This window comes from Cherax quadricarinatus, chromosome 4 (genome assembly GCF_038502225.1).
Source record: "Cherax quadricarinatus isolate ZL_2023a chromosome 4, ASM3850222v1, whole genome shotgun sequence".
NCBI lineage: Eukaryota > Metazoa > Arthropoda > Malacostraca > Decapoda > Parastacidae > Cherax > Cherax quadricarinatus.
This window is the reverse complement of record NC_091295.1, coordinates 38,567,042-38,588,964: the sequence shown is the minus strand read 5'-3', so window position 1 is coordinate 38,588,964 and position 21,923 is coordinate 38,567,042. Positions and strand designations below refer to the sequence as shown.

The window sequence follows — 21,923 nt, the reverse complement described above, 5'->3', positions numbered from 1 at the left end:
TTTTAACAATTGTGAATATATGAGCTAAGGTAGTTATATAAAACTAAAATAAAGGAAAAAAAATATATAAGGGACTACAATTAAGTAATGGTAAACAAGTTAAATGGACAGATAGCCACTATGAAATAATATTGGTTTAGGAGTAAGATCTGATTTGTAATATTAAATAAGTTGAGCAGTTTATTGCACAATAAAAAGTAAAAAAAAAATGAGGTAGTTGGTACTAGCTAGCAAAAGATAGTTTTGGTACTTGCAAAAAAGTAATTGGAATATACACTAATTGCACACACAATAAAAAGTGACTAAAAAAACAAGTAGTGGTAAACAAAATTAAATGGACAGGTAAGAACAATGAATAATATTAATTTGGAGTAAGATTTGACTTGTAACATAAAATTATGAGCAATTAATAGCAGTAAGAAAGAAGTAAAAAAGTATTGGAGGTAGTTAGCATTAGCTTGTGATGAAAAAAATAATAAAAATAATAATGCACAATATAATAGTAAGGTACATGCACCACATGTATATATGTATTAAGGGCACTTATCTAATCTGTTACAGAAATGACAGCTTTTCTAAGGAAGGTAGAGAAATCGTGTTCGTTTGAGATAGTATATTGTTGTCCTGTTGATGTTTTCCTTACTAGTATTTTCCCATCTCGCGTGAAACACTGATGTATTTTGTTTTCCTGTTTAAGTTTTCTCAGCCTGAACAGAAGGTTTTGACGTTTTCTTGTTAGACACTCATTTATGTACACTCCATTTTTCATTGTAATTGCTGATTTAATTAGGTCCTTTCTTTTATCGTATGAATGAAGTCTGATCATTATACTGTGTTTACTTCCTGGTTTTCCTAACAAACGTGTTTCTTTGATTTCATTGTTTTGCACGATGACTTGTACATGGTCCTGTATTATCCTGACAGCAGTTTCTTTGCACTGTGCATGTGTTATGTCACTTGGAATGTGTGGACTGTTTATTATAACTGCATCAGACAACTTATCTTGTTCAGTTTTGTCGTCTTGGAAATCAAGGTATTCATTTAGTCGAGTGTGCATGTTCTGATTCCAGTCCTTGATTGCTTCTTCAACCTTCATATTTATTGTAGTTATTTGTTCGGTGTGACTGGCTATAGCTGCTTTCAGAGTATTTTCTGTGTCAACACTTCCTGATGTAATCTTCTCTTCAAGGTTTTGGATCTTGTTCTCGAGGTTGGTTATCTTGGATTCTCGTCGCTCAAGTGTTGCTTTGATACCTTTGATTTCGTTTTCTAGAGCAACGATGTAGTCCTTGATATTGTCAGGAATAATCATACCTGAGTAATCATGGGTGAATCCTTTGAAGGGAGTGGAGTTGGAGGGGGAGTCAGCCATGTTTGTTGTTGTTGTTGTTCCCTGGGTGGCGGCGGTGAGGGGGGTTGATGATACACTGGCGTCCTGCTGGGTAGACAAGTTGAGTTCTAGGGTCCTTGCTGTTATTCTTTTATTACTGATGTTGTTTCTTCTGCGATATCCTTTCATAGTATCACTGAAGTAGATACTGTGTAGCAATGGAGAAGGCTTGTTTTCTCGGAGCTTGGGTTAAGTGGTTGTCTGGCAGCGGAGGCAGTGTTTGGGTTAGCAGGGCTGTCTTCCTTAGATCTTCTATTTTTGTCAAGATTTGGGTTACATTCTTAGTATTCTTGGGTCATTTTGTGGTCTACGTGGGTTCATGTAGTTGAACTTTCACTTAGGCCATCACAAGTTTTGATGAGCGATGTTTTTTGAGGAAGAAGAGCTGGTAGGATGCCGCTGCTGCCGCTGCCGCTGCCGTGGCACACAGATACAGGAGGGCCTCGCTTATACAACAGATTAGGTTCCAGGTTACCACTGTAAAGTGAAAATCCCTGTAAAGTAAAACATAAGTCTTTTTTTCCCCCCTTTCAAATGCATATAAAAGCCTGATAGCATGTTTACACTATCATATATTAAGTGAGCAATAGAGCTAGGCCTAAAAACATACATATACAGTGCACACATTACTTACCTTAAAATATTTTCATACTTAGCTTATAGTCAGAGGTGAATATATTTATTGTAGATAGCCTGAATAAATGAAGACTGGGTATAACTGAAAACCAGTGTATTAGCAAAACGCTGTAAAGCGAAGCGCTGTAAAGTAGGGCCATCCTGTAATTAATTTTTCTCCATAAAAACTTCTCTTAAAATAGGGTAGGTCAAATACACTGGTGGATCTTATAGGATAGAATATATGGCAATTGCACATTTTGTTTTCTTGCAGAAGGTAGAACTGCAATTGTTTCAACCTCTCATGGATTATCACGAATCCAGTAATGAACAAATGATAATTCTGGACTGTACATAATACATGGGTGTATTTCACTTAATTTTATATGAAGTATAAACAGCTTAGTGATAACCAAGGACATTGTAAATTTCACTGTGGACTTATTCTTGTTTGATAAGTGCACTACAGCACTTGTCTTTTACTGATACTTCATCACTTCAATCTTTTACTGCAAACATGTTTTGTCAGGCACCCATACATGTGACTACTTTCATTATTTGACTATACTGTACTTGGATATCATTCAGTCATCATGCCTTGTAAGTGAAAGAATAGTGGGGAAGGTTAGTCTCCTAAGAGATGGAGAGAAAAGTATGATGAAGCTGGTTGAAAAAGTGAGATACAATAGTTAGATCTGCCTGCATTCATTCGAAACTAGTTCCTGATAAGTGTTATGTACAGTCTTTCCTCATTTAGTGACATACTAATTTAACAGCTGCTTGGGCTTACGACCAGCTCTCTGACCAGCATGCATACCTAAGTAATGTATACTAGAGCTGATATCCTCTATTATGTTTATTACAATGTACAGTAAACCGTATAAACATTTAAAAATATACTAAAAATGCTATAAATGGTGCAAAGGTGACATTAAAACAATATCTAAAAAAGTTGACACAAACCCATTACCAGTATAGCATGCCCCTCACTTAACAACTAATTCATTTACCAACCTACTCTTAGGAATGGAACTCCGTTGTTAATTAAGGAGAGACTAAACTGTATTTTAGATAAAGATTAACATACACTGTGAGCATTTTCTTCAGCTTTTCCCATCCATATTTTTTAAACTTATCTTAAAATTTGCAAACAAAGCATAGGATTTTCTCACTATCTCTCATCCCTCAATAGTTTTTCTTTTCTCACATACATATGGTCATAATATGCCTAAAGCATATGAACATTTAAATATTTTATATGCTCCACATAATGTAAAAAAAAATACTAACCTTCTCAAGAAGTAGACTAAGAATATGTGGTAGGTGCGTGGGATCCGACAGAGGTAGCTCACGGGCCTGTTCGAGAAATACTCCAAGAGATTGCTGGGTCACCCGGTTCAAGATGCCTAACATCCGACGGTATACCTGTGCATCGCAGGCCATTACTCTAAATAATCTGTGATAGGTTCCTTAATTAACTTATTAATCAATTGCAAACACTGACTGAAACAGTGTAGAGCTAGACTCCTAACCCAGTACAGAGTAGCTCACAAACAATGTTATTAAACAATCTTACACTACATACTGCACTGTACAGCAATTTACACCTTTTCCCTAAGAAATGCATTCTTTTAGCATAAAATTCTTGACAACACAAATTTAAATGTAACATTTACCTATCATCTTACATGTCTGCAAGACAAAGAAAAGACAGCACTCCTGTTAGAGGAAATGTTCAATAGGCTTCCATATCACACCTGTTGGCAGGAGAGTAATAAGGTACCTCCTTTGATGGTTGCTGCTTACCAAACTACTACCTTCTGATAAGGCATAAGTTCAGGAGTTTTTTAAATTATATGTAAACAAGGTATGCCTTCACATGTAAATTTAGTCCAGGGTTCCTTGAAAGTTTTAAGAAGCAAAGCCAACTCTACAACTTGAAATATTCTGCTGAGTACACACTTGCTGAGTCCACATATGCTGAAAGTTACCTTACTGAGTTAATAAAGATATAAAAGTGTGATAAGCTTGGAGAATATATGCAAAGAACTCTCCTAAATTGTATATCATTTGGATATTCAACTCTCCTAAATATTTCCTACTGTTTATGCAGTGCTGAAACTTTTAGTAATGAAAAGTGACATCACAGTAATGTACATTATCTCTGTATTCTCTAGATGATAATCTGGTAAATTCTTATAGCAGTCAGTGCAATGTGCAATGTTAATATATCATATTGTAAACAGTAAATAGTATAATGTGGTATGCACCAAATATAATGGTAAGAACCACATCTGCACTACTTTATAAAATGAGAATTTACAGTTGTCTAGTAGGAAACAGTGATTCAGAATACATTTTGACAGGAGCCCCAATCAAAACAGCACAGTATATACTCTACAGTGGACCCTCGGTTATTGACCGTAATCCGTTCCAGAAGCTTGGCCTAACACCGAAATGGCCAAAAACCGAAATAATATTTCCCATAAGAATTATTGTAAATACAATTAATCCGTTCCAGACAAAAATATTCACAATATTTTTTTTAACAATTAAATCAGTATTGCATACCTTTATTGAAGACTAATACTAGCTTCTGGAATGCCTGCTACACTTCCTGCATGCCTGCTATACTCCCTGCATGTCTGCTACACTCCCTGCATGCCTGTTACACTCCCTGCATGCCTGCTACACTCCCTGCATGCCTGCTAAACTCCCTGCATGTCTGCTACACTCCCTGCATGCCTGCTACACTCCCTGCATGCCTGCTACACTCCCTGCATGCCTGCTACACTCCCCGCATGCCTGCTAAACTCCCTGCATGCCTGCTACACTCCCGGCATGCCTGCTAAACTCCCTGCATGCCTGCTACACTCCCGGCATGCCTGCTACACTCCCGGCATGCCTGCTACACCTCCTGCATGCCTGCTACACTCCCTGCATGCCTGCTACACTCCCTGCATGCCTGCTATACTCCCTGCATGCCTGCTATACTCCCTGTATGCCTGCTATACTCCCTGTATGCCTGCTACACTCCCTGCATGCCTTCTACACTCCCTGCATGCCTGCTACACTCCCTGCATGCCTGCTACACTCCCTGCATGCCTGCTACACTTCCTGCATGCCTGCTACACTTCCTGCATGCCTGCTACACTCCCTGCATGCCTGCTACACTCCCTGCATGCCTGCTACACTCCCTGCATGCCTGCTACACTCCTTGCATGCCTGCTACACTTCATGTTGAAATTCCACGGTGTTTCTCACTTTCTTTACCACAGGAGCTTTAATAGGAACTTTCTTTGGAGCCAAGGTTACTTATTTCACAGTTGCATTGCAAAAAACACACAAAAAACAATGGAAAACAAGCAAAATGTTTGGATGTATAAACAGAAGCTTCCACACAGACCGAGACAGCCAAACTGACACGCAAGCAGCCCCAGCCGGCGGACGGATGCGTCCAAAATGGCTGATCACCAAAATAACGGCTGATCACCGGGAGCCGAAAAACCAGCCGATAACCGAGGGTCCACTGTATAATGTTTGAAGCTCCTAATATTATAGAATAAAATACCTCAGACTGGCCATGCTGGCTATTGGGTTTCCAAGGATTATCACAGCGACGAAGTGTTGGCTGGGCATTACTGCTGCTATTCATGTCCACATGTGGACCTTCAGGCATTGTGCCTGAAATATTATGAAATACACTAATATTATATGATCTACAAAATATTACCTCCTAAAAATTTAAGAGCATTATAATTAATAAGATAAAAAACAGCACAGTATTGCATTCTAACATGAAATAAAATGTAGCACACCAATGTTACAAACAATACAGGAAAGCCCCACTTATACAGCAGGTTAGATTCTGGGCTACTGCTGTAAAGCAAAAATCACCGTAAAGTGAAACATGGCCTTTTTCACTTTCAAATGCATATAAAAGCCTGATAACATGTTTACACTATCATATACTAAATGAGCAATAAAGCTAGTCCTAAAAAAAATGCATATACAGTACACACATTACCTACCTTTAATTATTTTCATACTTAGCTTTTAATGAGTGGTGAATATATATATATATTTATTGTAAGAAGCCTGAATAAATGAAGAATTGGTATACATAATTGAAAGCCATTGTATGTATTAGCAAAATGCTGTAAAGTAAAGCACTGTAAAACAGGGCCCTCCTGTATAAGCAATTAATTTTTTGTCTCTTCGTCATCACAGTTCTCATTTTCAAGACACAGGGATGCACCTACCAGCGAGAAAAAACAAAGTTTAAAAGTTATAATAGGAATAAGTGTAAAATATACTTGAACTAACGCCCAAACTATCAGGAGCAGGGACTCAACTCCCATAATCACAAATACTGTAGGTGAATACGACAGTACTATCTACCAGGGTCTGTAGACATGTAAACTGGAAATACAATATTGTGCTGTAATTACTACTGTACAGTAATTAACTAAGCATTTACGGTGATACTGCAACTTTTTTTTTATTTGCTGTAAATACACTTTACAGAGTTGTTCAGTCATTGTATCATAAGTTCATCTCAATCCACCTGATCCTTGTAGTTGCCTTTGTATGTACATATGTATGTCTCTCTCTATCTCTGCCTACTCTGCATTTGGTACAGCATTATACCAGTATAGTACATGCCATTACCTTCAAGACTTCTCCCACCACTCTCATAGCCATCCAGCAACCAATCGTGTGTGGTGACTGCCCACTCACCCATGCAAGCTACAGCACATTGTTGCAACACATGTCACTACTGCATTCTACCTGCTTCAACTTTGATATCTTTCTTGCCCTGAAAGGAGGCATCAACAATGAACAATGTTCTCCCCAATCCTGTACTCTGTTTCTGGTCTTCTTTGCCCTTCCCCAATTTTCATAACTTTGCATTTGCTGGGGTTAAATTTTAATAACCACTTGTCAGACAAATCCTGCAGCTTGTCCAGATCTATTTGTAGACTTCTGAATATTTCCTCCTTCATGCCATTGACATGTACAACAATACTGACCCCTGTGGTACCCCCATTTGTCACTCTCATCCATTCATACACCTCCCAGACAGTAACTCATCATTGTCTTCATGTTAAATATTCCTTCATCCACTACAGTGCTTTCCCTGTTATTCCTGCCTGCTCCTCTAGCTTTTGTCCCAGTCTTTTGTGTGATACTGTATTGAATGCCATCTTGCAGTCCAAAAATATGCAGTCCACCCAGAGCCCTCTCCTGCCTCACTTTTGTTACCTTTTTACAGAACTCTTAGTAAATTTGTTAGACAGGATTTACTATCTCAAAAACTGTGTTGGTTGCCGCTTATGAATCTGCTACTTTCCAAGTGCTCCATTACTCTTCTCTGATAATCTTCTCTATAACCCTTACATACTATGCATGTTAGTGACACTAGCCTGTAGTTCAATGCCACCTGTCTGTCCCCATTTTTAAATACTGAAGCTACACTTGCTATCTTCCATTCTCCTCTGTAATTGACTGAAGAAGGCTACTGCATAGGTGAAATATTTTAACAATAAAAATACCCAACTGTTGCACCGGTGTCTTACTTATCAACATGTAGGTACAGTGGACCCCTGACTTACGATGGCCTCAACCTACGATAAAACCGCCTTACGATGCTTGTCAGCATAAAAATTTGACCCCAACCTACATTGAAAAACTCGACTTGTATCATTCGTCCCGAACGCAGCCGTCTAGTCCGTCTGGCCTGAGCGCCTCAGCTGAACTAGTGTGACATTGTTTACAAGCCAGGGTGAACGGTTGCACGCATACATTCGATAAATTTTGTTCTATTCCAGTGTTTTTAGTGTTTGTAATTGCTAAATAAGCCATCATGGGCTTATCAAGAATACTGAGAAACAATTAACCCCAGAGGGTTAGCCACTCAGGATAACCCAAGAAAGTCGTGTGTCATCGAGGACTAACTTATTTCCATTGGGGTCCTTAATCTTGTCCCCTAGGCTGCGACCCACACCAGTCAACTAACACCCAGGTGAACAGGAAAAAATGCCTGGAACTAGTGCTCATATTGGTGAATTTAAGACCAGCAAAGGTTGGTTTGAGAGATTCAAGAATCATAGTGGCATACACAGTGTGATAAGGCCTGTTCTGGAAGAAAATGTCAAACAGGACCTACATTACTCAGGAGGAAAAGGCACTCCCAGGACACAAACAGTGTCTCATCACTCATCACCACATCTTCAATAAAGGTGTCATTTATTCTTCATTTAGTACACTAGTACATGCACTATATATATTGTGCAGGTATCCTTCCTTTTGTGTGTAGGAAAATGTATATTTCAGGTGGTAAAAAGTTTTTTTCATACTTTTGGGTGTCTTGAACAGATTAATTTGATTTCCATTATTTCTTATGGGGAAAATTAATTTGACTTACGATAATTTCGCCTTATGATGTGCTCTCTGGAACGGATAAATATTGTAAGTCGGGTCTACTGTATTTTATATCATCTTCATCATCCCTAAATAAAAGACCTCGATGCTTTTTCATTTGATATTCGTATTCTCTTTCTCTGTATTATTAATGATTGAGTTCTTTTCTTGTTGAAGGAGCATTAAATCTAAACAATATTGATCGTTTACCTAATAACACTGCTTCCTTGATTTCTTTGGGGTCTATTGAGATGTCTAATCAAGTATCACTAAGACTTTTCTTAGAGAGTGGTGTCTTGACAGGTATTTCGATCAATGAACCTAGAAGCAGGTCACTATTGATAACAGCATCTGCGAGTTGCTGCTGCCATTTGTTCTGCTTCCTTGTCCCGTGGCCTGGTAGGCAATGCTCTCGCTTCACACACTGAGTATCAGTGGTTCAATCCCCAGCAAGGGTGAAAACATTAGGGCATTTTTTAAGACAACTGCTGTCCATGTTCACCTATCAGTAAAATAGATACCCGAGTGTTAGTAGACTGGTGTGGGTTGCATCCTGGGGACAAAACTGACCTAATTTACCCAAAATGCTCTGCATAACAAGGGGCTTTCTATATAGCAGTACAGTGGGACCTCGGTATGCGACCTTAATTCATTTCAGAAGGCTATTCAAGTGCCACTCCATTTGAGCATCGAACAAGTTCTTCCCAACCAATTTCCTGTTTGGCTGGCCCCATGGTTACTTATTTATACATGTACAATACAAAAAAAAAAAAGTGCAAAGAAACACGAAATAGTTTACAACGAAGTTCTGGCAAATCGTATTTGTTTGGTCCAGTGCTGAGCTTTGTTCGAGTAGGGAGCTGGTCGTATACCGAGGTTCCACTGTATGTCATTGATGTTGGGTAGGCCTGTATATGTACATGTACTTGTAGAAATAAAGGTTATTATTACAGCGAAACCTCGAGTTTCGGCCATAATCAGTTCCAGAAGCTCAGCCAAAACTCAAATTGTTCAAAAGTCAAAGTAATATTTCCCATAAGAAATAATGTATGTAAATCCAATTAATCCGTTCCAGACACCCAAAAATATTAAAAAAAAAAAAAAATACATTTTTTAAAGAATAACTATAGTTTTACGAACATAAAACAATTATAAATACATGTAAATATAGTACTTAAATGACTAATGAAATAGATAAATAAACATTTAAACAAACATTTAAAATCACATTTACATACCTTTACTGAAGGCTCTTGTTGGCATATGGCATATCTACCCCTTTCACAACATCAGCTTCCTTGATTTCTTTTTTCTTTGCCAGAATGGAACTGATGGTTGATTTGTTTTTGCCATACATCCTGGCAAGCTGGAGCACACGCATGTCACTTTCGTATTTTTCAACAATTTCTTTCTTCAATTCTATCATGTTTCTCACTTTCTTTACCAAAGGGCTGGCACTAGGAAGATTTTCTGGGCCCATGGTTAATTATGTAGTAGTTGCACTTAATCAACAAGCACAAAAAGCAATGGATTATTGTGAAATGTTTGGATGAACGCGCAGGGTAATGTTCACTCGAGGAGAAACAAAGCCAGACTGACGCACGGGCAGGCGGACAGGTCTGGTACGGCAGCTGAAACTCAAGGTACTGTTCGAAACTCAAGACAAAATTTAGGCGAAAAAAGTGACCGACTCAAAATGGCCGAAACTTGGGACAGCCGAAACTCCAGGTTCCACTGTATTAATAGAATTTGTTCAGCAGTTTAGTAAATTGTTTCAATGCATTTTTTCAGTCCAAGTTAGTTTAATCCATCTTTTCATTTATAGAGCTTAGTTGGTTGTCCATATCATTCACCTTTTCATTGACACTAACTTTATTTTGTAATGTTTGTTGGTCAGCGAGTGCTTTAAAATAGTTCTTTTATCTCATTCATAAATGTAGCTTCAAGTAGTGAATGCTATTTGAAGTGCCTCTTATTTTATACCTATAATATGTATTCTCAGCTCTTGGTCACTGAAGAAGTTTGCAAGTTGTGGGTAATCTTGAAGTGATTCCATAAATCCCTCAAAGATAGGAGACAGATCCCAGTGGGCAGCTAACGGCAACAATGTACATATCATTCATTTCTGAAGCAGAGCTCAAAGAAAAATGCAGATTTTTTTATAGATAATGAAGTGGCAGGCATTTGGCAATTACATTCCTAAAGCTCTAAATTCAATGAAAATACTGACATTTTAATAGTGAGTGCACCAAAATTTTCACTTTTGTCTTTCCTGATTCAGCCTGTCAAATGATATCACAATTTTTTTTTTTTTTAGTTTCTGGGTTACCAGATCAATCAATCAGATCTTAAAAAATTAAGAGACATTGTTTAACAGTTTTATGTAAGTCCTAGTTAACTGTGGTGCATCTGGATCTCAATATGGAAAGTATCTTATGCCATATTAACTGAGCTTAACCATCTACAACACAGCACTGGAAAGAGTTGATACATGGACCGAGTCATGACCACAGCCTTAAGTTGGCATCAAAATACTGATAATCATCATTTGTTTTAGGAAAATCTTGGAAATTTTACACTAATCCATTTATTTGCTTTTAACCATTTCACCGTCAGTCACATACATCTACATCAGACGACTCAGTGTCACTTGCATAAATCTAAGCATAATTCATAGCTCCCTCATCTTTGCTGTTAGTGGCAAATGTTGGCCTTGACATGAGTGAACAGGCCTGCATGATGGATATACGTACACAGTGTAAAAAAAAAAAAATCTTGCCCCCATGCAGTGTATGATGGGAACAGCTAACCTTTAACCTTGAGCTTAGCAATTTTGGGGCACTTTCTAGAGATGTTTTCATGGTTTTATTGGCCGTTTCTTGGTGCCAATAGATAGATCGGAATACGTACTAGTGAATTATTATTATTATAAACAAAAAGAAGCGCTAAGCCACAAGGGCTATACAGCGCTGCAGGGTAGGAAAGGAAGCGAGGGTATTGGGCGGCAGAAGGGGGGAGGGGTGATCAGTAGGTTACAGAAAACAGCGGGGCAGGGAATAGTGCAGGGTAGAGGGTAGCAAGAGATCGAGGTAGAAAGAGCTGAAGGTATCATCAGAGTTTGTGGAGTAAGTCAGTTGTTGTCAAAAAGTCAGTGAGAGAGTCCGGATGAAAGGTGGGTCCATCAGCGAGAAGGGAAGGTAGAGAGAGAGCAGCGGAGCGAAGATGATGTTGGAGGTAAATTCTGCGTGCTCGTTGATAAAGTGGGCAGTCTAACAGAATGTGGCTGACTGATAATGGAACTTGACAATTCTCACAGAGAGGAGCAGGGTGCCTCTCCATGAGATATCCATGAGTAAGGTGAGTATGGCCAATGTGGAGATGGGAGAGAGTAGTCTCCCAACCTCGGCACTGGTGACAAGAAGACGGCCAGTAACCTATACTCGGTTTAATAGACTGAAGTTTGTTACTGAGTAGAGTAGACCAACGTTGTTGCCAATGGGTGTGAAGGTGGGTAGCTATTGCAGCAAGGTAGTCCATAAATGGAACACCTCTATATGAAACTGGTAGGTCATGTACTGCTGACCGCGCAGCAGTGTCTACCTGTTCATTGCCCTGTACGTCAACATGACCAGGGACCCAACAAAAAACAATATCTTTATGCTTGGTAGAGATGCAGCGTAGCCAAAGTTGGATACGGAGGACTAAGGAGTGAGGTGTATCAAATTTCTGTATAGCCTGTAAAGCACTAAGGGAGTCTGAGACAACCACAAATGATGACACGGGCATAGATGCAATACGGATAAGTGCTGCAAGAATGGCATACAATTCAGCAGTAAAGATACTAGCCAAAGATAATAAATGCCCTCGTACAACGCTGTCCGGAAACACTGCTGCAAATCATACGCCGTCAGAAGACTTAGAGCCATCTGTGTACACTGCAATGGCATGAGAATGAGAGTGGAAGTGGTCAAGAAAAAGAGCAGGAAGCTACCGTAGACAGTTGGGCTTTCGAGCAAGGGAGTGAGAAAGAACAGACTCGAACAGCTGGAACTTCCCAGGGGGTAGGGAAAAGTGAGATGCTACATAAACATAGAAAGGTGGAAATTGAAGAGAAGACGAGCGAATGTAGGCGAAGAGAGAAGGGACGGAGCAAACAGGAGCGGCGAACAAATAAAGAATGTCTACTAATATCGGTGACCATTCTATAAATGGAAGGATTGCGGACATCATGAGAGTGTACATAGCAGCGAAGGCAAGGGGCACCACGGCGATCGGATAAAGATGGAACGTTCGCTTCTGCATAGAGGCTCTCAACAGGGGAAGAGCAAAAAGCACCAAGGCATAAACGTAATCCTTGGTGATGAATACGGTTGAGGCTAGATAGAGTAGCAGGAGAGGCAGCCGAATAGATCTGGTCACCATAGTCAAGTTTCGATAAAATGAGGGTGGAATGTAGGTGAAGGAGAGTTCGACGATCAGCTCCCCATGAAAGATGAGCAAGGGTTTTAAGAAGGTTCAGCCGGCTGTGACAAGTTGTCTTCAGAGAGGTAATGTGAGGTTTCCAGGATAACCTACAGTCAAAGAAGAGGCCTAGAAACCTGACTGTATCACGTTCAGGGATATGGGTGCCATACAGGTATAAAGAATGATCGGGGATGACAGAGCGTCTAGTGAAAATAATTTGATGAGTTTTGGTACTGGAAAATTTAAACCCATGTGTGGTGGCCCAATTGGAAACACGGTCGACCGCATGCTGGAGAGAAACTGTAATGAGGTGGCAGTCAGCGCCTGCACAGGCAATAGCGAAGTCATCAACATAGAGTGATGACCAAATACTGGATGGAAGACTATAGGCCAAATCATTTATAGCAAGGAGAAAAAGTGTTGTGCTCAGAACACATCCCTGGGGGACACCTTCAGCTTGGACAAAGTCCGGGGAGAGCACATTATTAACCCGAACATGGAAATGTCTGTCAGTTAAAAAGTTCTTAAGGAAGGATGGTAGATTGCCTCGAAGGCCTATGGAGTGGGTTTGAGCCAGAATATTATACCTCCAAGTTGTGTCAAATGCCTTCTTAAGCTCAAAAAATATGGCAATAACTGAGTGGTTATTCGCAAAGGCATTACGAACATACATATCCAAGCGTAGTAAGGGGTCTATGGTAGAACGGCCCTTACGAAAGCCATATTGAGGAGTGGAGAGACTGTTGTGTGTCTCTAAATACCACACTAAACGTCTATTTACCAGGCATTCCATCACTTTGCAAACTGCACTGGTAAGAGCAATCTGACGATAGTGGGAGGCATCATGTCCCGTAGTACCCGGTTTGCGGAAAGGGAGAACAATGGCAGACTTCCACAGCTGTGGAAGAACTCCTTGTGACCAAATAAGATTGAAAAGGCGTAATAGGTCTGCAAGGGCTGACTGATGTAAATGTTGTAGCATACGAATATGAATGTCGTCAGGCCCAGCTGCCGATGATCGGCAAGCTGTGAGTGTTGCCTCCAGTTCCTGAAGTGCAAAAGGCACATTATACTGTTCTTCTCTTGAGAGAAGAAAAGTCAAAGGGTGCTAACTCTCTGGCAGACTTTAAGGAAAGAAACGAGGGGCATAGATGGAGCCCCTGAGAAATACGGACCAGATGATTGCCAATTTCATTAGCAATATCTAGTGGGTTTGCTATATCAACACTGGCAACCTGCAGAACAGGAGCCGGATCAGGAGAATATTTACCACTCAGTTTTCGTACTTTTTTCCAGACTGCACTCATAGAGGAAGCAGAGGTGATGGTGGAGACATAATCTCGCCAGCAAGTGCGTTTAGCGTCATGGATGACACGGCGAGCGATCGCATGCTTCTGCTTAAAATCAAGAAGTCTCTCCGTGGTTCGATTGTACCGGTACCTGCCCCACGCAACACGTTTCAAACGTACTGCACAAGCACAAGCAGGAGACCACCAAGGCACGCATTTCTGAGAATGCCTGCCCGAAGTTTGGGGTATAGAATGAGAAGCTGCGGTTAAAACGGAGGACGAGAAGAGGTGTAAAAGCTCATCAATGGAGGACGAAGAAGGAACCTCACTAAAAACGGTGAGTTGTGAGTAAAGGTTCCAATTTGCCTGATCAAATTGCCAGCGTGGGTTACGAAGAGGTGGTGAATATAAAGGGGAAGTAAGAATGATTGGGAAATGATCACTGTCATGTAAATCCGGGAGAACAGACCAGGTGAAGTCTAATGCGGCGGAGGAAGAGCAGACTGAGAGATCGATGCAAGAGAGAGTATGAGTCCGAGGATCAAAATGGGTGTGAGTACCTGTATTTAAAACATGGAGGGGGTGGGTGGCAAGAAAAGCCTCTAACTGAATGCCACGGAATCACAGCGAGACCCCCCAGAGGAAATGATGGGCATTAAAATCGCCAAGTAACAGAAGTGGTGGCGGTAATGACGAAACAAGAAACGCAATATCTGGGATAGATAATGCCCGAGAAGGAGAGAGATACAAAGAACAAGTGTATACCACCTATGCAAGTGGATACGGGCTGCTGTGTAATGCAGTAAAGTACGAACAAATAGCTGATGGTACGGAATATCAGTGCGTAGAAGAAGGGCACTTTCATTAAAGGTCCCATCAGGAAAAGGATCTGAAGAATACAATAAATTATAGCCTGAAATGGGATAGATAACGGCAGAGTGTAATTTTGGTTCCTGTAAGCAAACACCAACAGGGAAAAACTGGGAGAGCAACATCTGAAGCTCACCCCGATTACCCGAGGCCGCGAATATTCCACTGTAAATAGGCCATGATTGGCAACGATAAAGATACCTGAAATCTGCAGGTAAGGGTACCTACGGACTAGAAGGGTTAGAAAAGTCCACATGCGGTGGCAAAGGAAAACGTTCAAGTAGCAAAGGAACAGTGCGTTGTGAAGAAAGGAGTTGCATAGATGGAGAAGAGGAAAGAGAAGGAACAGAGGGTGGATCAGTGTCCATTGATGGTATGGTCTCTGCAATATATTCAGAGATTGCTTCAAGTGTTTTGGAGTTCAGAGACGTCGTATGGGAGACAATACTGGAGATGGAAGGAGGAGGAGTTTGAGTAAAGATCGGAGTTGTAATGGACTGTACCAAGGTATGGGGGAGGCGAAAGGGTGGAGGGAACTGGAGAAGTGTGGGAGAGGACAGAAGAGGCAGAAACCCAGGAGGTGGCAGAAAAGAAAGAAACTTGGGAGGGGACAGGGGAGGAAGGCACAGTACGAGGAGGAGGGTGAACCTCCACACTTGTAACGGAGCCAGTGAAAGGGGAAGACCTAGGTAAAGAGACCGGGAAGGTAAAATGTGGAGGTGGATGAAGGGAAGGAGGGGTTAAAGGAGATATGTTGGACCTCTGAGACGTAGAGGGACGATTGGGAGGAGGTGTCGTACGAGGTCTTGTTGATACCAGGGTTTGTGAGGGAGAACACGAAGAAGTGAGGACAGACTGAGGTGTTGAAGTAGGGACGTCTGAGCCCAGGGCAGCAAAAAAATTAGATACAGGAGTGACTATGGGAATGGAAACCGCAGAGGAGGCTGCAGAAGATGGGACCCCAGAAGTGGGGGGACGTTTTTGAAACACAAGAATAAGAAAAACGGGGTAGTCTCCCTTGGAGGCGGAGATGAGAAACTGCCATAGCATAAGGGAGACCTTCTGCCTCTTTGAGGCAACGAATTTCCCGCTCATTTAAGTAGACCTGGCAACGGCGAGAGTACGAAGAGTAAGCCTCATGACAATTAAGGCAAGAGGGAGGTCGACTGCAAGATGTATTAGAATGGTCATCGGCACCACAGACTGGGCATTCGGCTATAGATCTGCAATATTTTGCTGGGTGGCCAAATCGCCAGCAATTCCTATACTGTTGCGGTGTAGGGATCACCTTCCGAACTTGTAACCAATGTCCTGCTACATAAACAGAGGATGGGAGTTCACGGCTGTCAAAAGTTAAACGAGCCACATTGCAAGGGTATCGTCTTCGCCTGCAGGCGGGAAGAACATAAGTGTCTACCTTGAGAATTGGGAGATCTTGGAGTTCCAGCTGTTCAAGAATGTAATTGCCACATGTCTGGAAATTCTGTTGGACTATGGTATGGGGCAGAATAACAGTACCACTACAAGAATTGAGGGAATGATGTTTTTCGATAGTGATAGGAATAGTATCGATATGTGAAAGAAGAGAAAGATCATGAGCTTGGGTAGAATTCTGGACTGTGATGATGTGTGTACCACTCTTAAGAGCATGAAAGGAAATATCTCTACCAACGTGGCGTAGGAGCGCTTTGCCAATACTATGGTCAGAAAGATTGGCAGAAGAAGAAGTCGGTCGTAAAGTAAAGAATTTAGTCCACTGTGTGGTCCGAAACTGAGTGTGGAGAGGGAGTGCATGACGTGTCGGTCTTTTCCGAGTAGAATGGGAAGATAACGAAGTAACATCGTCAGGAGATTGTTGTTGGCGTTTAGAAGTGGGACCAGAGTCAGTCTGACATGAGAAGGGCTGGCGATTCGAAAATTGTCGCACCATAGAGGGAGAGGCCGGAAGCATAGTCAAAGGAGAGCGGAGGTCAGACAAATCGAAGAGTCAGTGGAAGCCCCGGTACCTGAAGCGGGTGAGGAAACAGCACCAGCAAGAGGTACAGGGGCCTTAGGAGTGTCCAAAGAGTGGCCAAAAGACGAGGCGAAGTCAGAACAGGGTGCGGTTAGAATAAGGGGCCCGGGGGTAGCGGGGTCATGGATTTGGGACTCCATGGTTAGGTTACTTCTTTCTTTTTGTTTTTAAGAAAAAGAAGAAAGAAAAGAAAAGAAAAAGAAAAAAAAAAGAATAAAAAAAGGGGGGACCGAGGAGGGATAGTTCCTAGGAGGAATGAAAGGGCCAGAAATCTCCCTCCACGCCCAAGAGGACCTCAGCACAGCAAGTAACGCAGATGCAGCATGGAACCCGTGCCATACCCTACCCTTCATGCCAGTAAACCAGCAATCCGGGATAGCAACCTCACATCTGCCGAGCTACCTCGGTGGACAAAAGAGAGGGCGGCCGGATATCCGCCACAAAGCATACCTCCTTCAGCCACCACCCCCGGAATCCGAAAGGTGGCTTCCAGAGATACACCCGTCGCCCGAAAGACACCCAAAGCCACCCTCCGGGATACCGGAGAGGGATTGGGACATCCCCAGGCAATCCAGATCCCATGGCAAACTACGCCACCGCCAAGAACCTCAACGGAATGGAATGGACCCCGGTACCCTTCCCCCTACCTATGAACTAGTGTGTCTTTGGGAAAAATCCCAAAGGCCAAAAAGAAGAAGGGCAAAAGGGAGGGGTGGGGAGGAGGAGGAGGAAAGGAAAAAGGGGAGGATGGGATAGGGAAGGGGGCATTGGGGGGTAATTAGGTTCAGTCTGAGGAAGGAGACCGACAGGTCTAATTCCTCAGACCAAGAGCCTCTTCACCACACCAAGGAGCCCCCCTTGAAGAGGACGTACTAGTGAAATGGGGATTTTGGTTAGTTTCAAACCAAGTGGCCTGAAAAGATTATAGACATAGAAATGGTTGATTTCAGGCATTTCCTAGGGGAGGGGAGGGGTCCCATACCCCCTGGTCTGTTTTATGAGTTTTACTAAGTCTGTTTCAGTTACTGAGATGGCCCAAATGACAGTTTCTTGGCCAAGAAAAAGATAAAAACAGTGACTGTTTGTGTCTACCTGGAGGGTGTTCCAAGGGTCAATGCCCCCATGGCTTAGTCCTTGACCAGGCCTCCAGGTGAATCAGGGCCTGATCAACCAGGCTGTATCTGCTGGCCGCACAGTCCAACGTATGAACCACAGCCCAGCTGATCGGTACTGACTTTAGGTATCTGTCCAGCTCCCTCTTGAAGGCAGCCAGGAGTCTACTGATAATTCCCCCTATGCCTGGTGGGAGGCTGTTGAACAGTCTTAGGCTCCAGACACTTATTGTGTTTTCTCTTAGTGTACTAATGATGCCCCTATTTTTAATTGGGGGTATGTTGCACCCTCTGCCCAGTCTGCTTTTGTATGGAGTGATTTCTGTGTGCAGATTTGGAACCAGTCCCTCTAGGATTTTCCAGGTACAGATTATAATGCATCTCTCTTGCCTGCACTCCAGTGAGTACAGGTCAAGTAACTAAGCATTCCCAGTAATGGAGAGTAAATGTTATATAGAAAAGGCCTGGAGACATGATTAGTGAACAGAGAGGAAAACTGAAATGCCTGTAGTGTATGTTTTGGACTATTTCTAAACTGAAATTTCTTGAAAATAGCACTCGGTAATTATCAATTACCGAGTGCTTTACAGGGTAGCTCTTATGGCTGAATGGGGAGTTTCTTACAATCACTGGACTGCATGGAAGGCATACTAGGAAAATAGCCAAGAACTGAGTCAGTTCGAGGTCTGAAATCGGACGAAATCATTATGTAAAATGCTCCCGATTTCCAACTTCACAACTTGTGATTCCATAAGCATTAGATCAAAATTCTACACTTTTGATGCCATTACCTTTAGAAGATAAATTTTTTTATTTATCCAAAAATGCTGACACAGAAGAGGTTTTCAATTTGTGGATTGTTGAGAGTGAAAAGGTTAAATATCACCTTCATTTGTTCTTTATCAGGATAATACTGACAAGATGAGGTTAAAGACACATGAGCAAACATATAGGATATTTTATTTGGAAATATTTTGGTCGTGGAACTTTGTTAACACCACTGAACATGGTCTCAGAACCAAAATGTTTCCATGATAAAATGTGCTAAGTGTTTGCTCACGTCTTTAACCATATCTGACTTACACAGAGTTAATACAAAACTTGAAATGGGGTAATGTGATGCTGGACTGCATTCTAACCCAGATTATAATTATAATAAAAAAGAAGTGATAAACCCAACTTCACAATAAACAAATGAGGAAAGTCCTTACCTCATTGGATATTGACATACGATGTTGTACACTGGATATCGTACATATGATTATAGTTAACTGCATAAGAAATCCTATTTAATAGTCTATGTCTAAATCTCATTAACATTTAAGCATTAGGATTAGTTTGTCCAAAATGCTTTGCATAGCAATGGCTTTCTTTTGTACCTACCAATGAATTAATACACGTAAAGTACATTTTTTGTACTGCATAAAAAAAATAAAAACTGTACTGCATAAAACAGGAAAAAACCCTGTTTAACATGAAATGTTTAATTATCTGTATCTGTAGGATGGAGTTTCACACGAGCGTCTTACCACATTTTATGTTAATACAATAAAAATAATAACAATAATTTGTAGTAGCAAATATTTCTGAGGGTCCACAGATACCACAGGCATACATACTGTACATTATGTAGATTTAATCTAGGATAATTCAACAGTCTAACAGTGCCTTATTCTAATTGACAGTACTTTTATTTTCCTATAGTACTGTAAGGAGCATATGTAAACCATCTTTTATTCAACCCAAGTAATACTAAAAATAACAGCAAGCTTCTGGCAAGACAACAATGAATGAATGACACCATTTTCTTCTGTGTCAGGTCACCCTACCTCAGTGAGAGAGGGCCTCCCATTTTTTAATTAATTTTTATTAGGGGGAAAAGTGCTAAACCCACATGGGCCATACAGTGCATGAGGAATGCAAAGTATCTGGGTTTGATTCAAGGGGAATATAAGTGCAAAAATTTGTGTCAAGAGCCCCTCACCAGAATCAAGGCACCTCCCTTGAGAGGACAACTTTTCTCCCTTTTTTTCCTTACAGCTTTATTCAGCTCTGGTCATAACCTGATTCACACTTTTTTTTATCGTTTTATAAGTATGAAACCTCTAAATGAACTGTTTTACTATACAGCATAAAAAAAAGGTGTTATCAATTCAAATGGTCCTCACTCCAGCAAAACAAAGTGATGCTGGACAATGTTAATATCATCAAGGCATCTCAATGGGATACAGTGAGCTAATGAATATATATCAATGTAACAAGGTGGTGCAAGGCTCAGGCTCATCAGAAATTCAAAATTTCGATGACATCGCGTAGGTGACAAGCAAAATATATACGACCGAACGTGAACCATTAAGATGCAACTTTGTGTTTTACCTAAGTTGTGTGTAGCCTGGGGTGCAGGACTGGAGCTCGGCCAGCAGCCGCCTCAAGGTGGGACCCCAGGGAAGAATATTGTGCTACTGAACACTACAACCACTGTTGTGTTTACAATGTTTAATGTAGAAAACGGGAACATATCTATCCCAGCTCTACCTTAAGTAAATAAGTTTATTTAGGCACAATGTACACATAAGTACAATTATCATACATAGTGTAAATTACCCTGGATAACTCAAAAAAAAGTCAGTCATTTTAACTCCTAAATTTATATTTACACTCACCTAAGAGACTATGTATAAAATCACTCAGAATATCATTGCCTTATTAATCTTAAGTTTGCTGAAGGGATTTTCTGCATGCATACCTAAATGTCATTCACCTCTGTACAAATACTGTATCACACTGAAATAAAGTAAATTATCTATACCTTAGACTTACTACTATCTATACTCAGTGGCCATTTTTTTTTTTTAGTACACGTGTACACCGGCTAGTTAATGCAAATATGTAATCAATTAATCACGTCGTAGCACCTCAATGGGTGAAAGAACGCAGAAATAATCAAGAGGTTAAGTTAGTGTTCAGACCGAGCATCAGAATGAGGAAGAACCGTGACCGAAGTGACTTTGACAATGGAATAATTGTTGCTGCTAGACGAGGTGGTTTGAGCACCTCAGAAATTACTGATTTTGGAATTTTCACACACAATAGTCTCTAGAGTACAGAGAATGTTGTGAAATATAAAAAACAGTGAGTGGCATTGGCATTTCTGTGGGTGAAAACGATTTAATAATAAGGTCAGAGGAGAATGGCCAAGACTGTTTCAAGCTGATAAGGTGATAGTAACTCAACCACATGATGCAACAGATATGCAGAAGAGCATCTCTGAACACAGCAGCAGGCCACACCGAGTTCCACTTTTGTCAGTAAAGAACAGGAAACTGAGGTTACAGTAGGCACAGGCTCACAGAATCTCTAAGGAATGCTTCCAGCACCTTGTTGAATTCATGCCACAGAATTCAGGCTGTTCTGGGGGCAAAGGGCAACCCTACCCAGTACTAGAGAGAAGCAATTTGAAGAGAATCATCATTGCATCCCTAGTTTTGAAGGTTCTCATCCATCCTATCATTTTTCACATTGCTAGAAAAATGAAAGGATGGATAAGAACCTTCAAAACTAGGAATGCCAAACCCATGATGATTCTCTTGAAATTGCTTGTTCTCTCTAGGATGGAATACTGCTGTACACTAACAGAGCCTTTTAAGGCAGGTGAAATTGCTGACCTGGAGAATGTACTGAGAACCTTCACGGCACACGTAAATACACGTAAGTATGCTATTTCATTACTTTTTAACAAGTCACTA

At 41.0% G+C, this 21,923-nt stretch overlaps 1 protein-coding gene across 1 annotated transcript in view; it reads right to left on the bottom strand.

Moving 5' to 3' along the window:
* The window catches only part of LOC128684369 (eukaryotic translation initiation factor 4 gamma 1-like), a 43,471-nt gene extending 22,790 nt beyond the window's left edge, over positions 1 to 20,681 (bottom strand). The window contains exons 1-3 of the mRNA XM_070095809.1: positions 20,554 to 20,681; positions 5,577 to 5,689; positions 3,296 to 3,430 (exon numbers count right to left, since the gene is read on the bottom strand). Coding sequence (XP_069951910.1) covers positions 3,296 to 3,430; positions 5,577 to 5,684 — 243 coding nt within the window. The 5' untranslated portion in view covers positions 5,685 to 5,689; positions 20,554 to 20,681. The remainder of the gene's footprint in view (positions 1 to 3,295; positions 3,431 to 5,576; positions 5,690 to 20,553) is intronic.
* Positions 20,682 to 21,923: the final 1,242 nt, after the last annotated feature.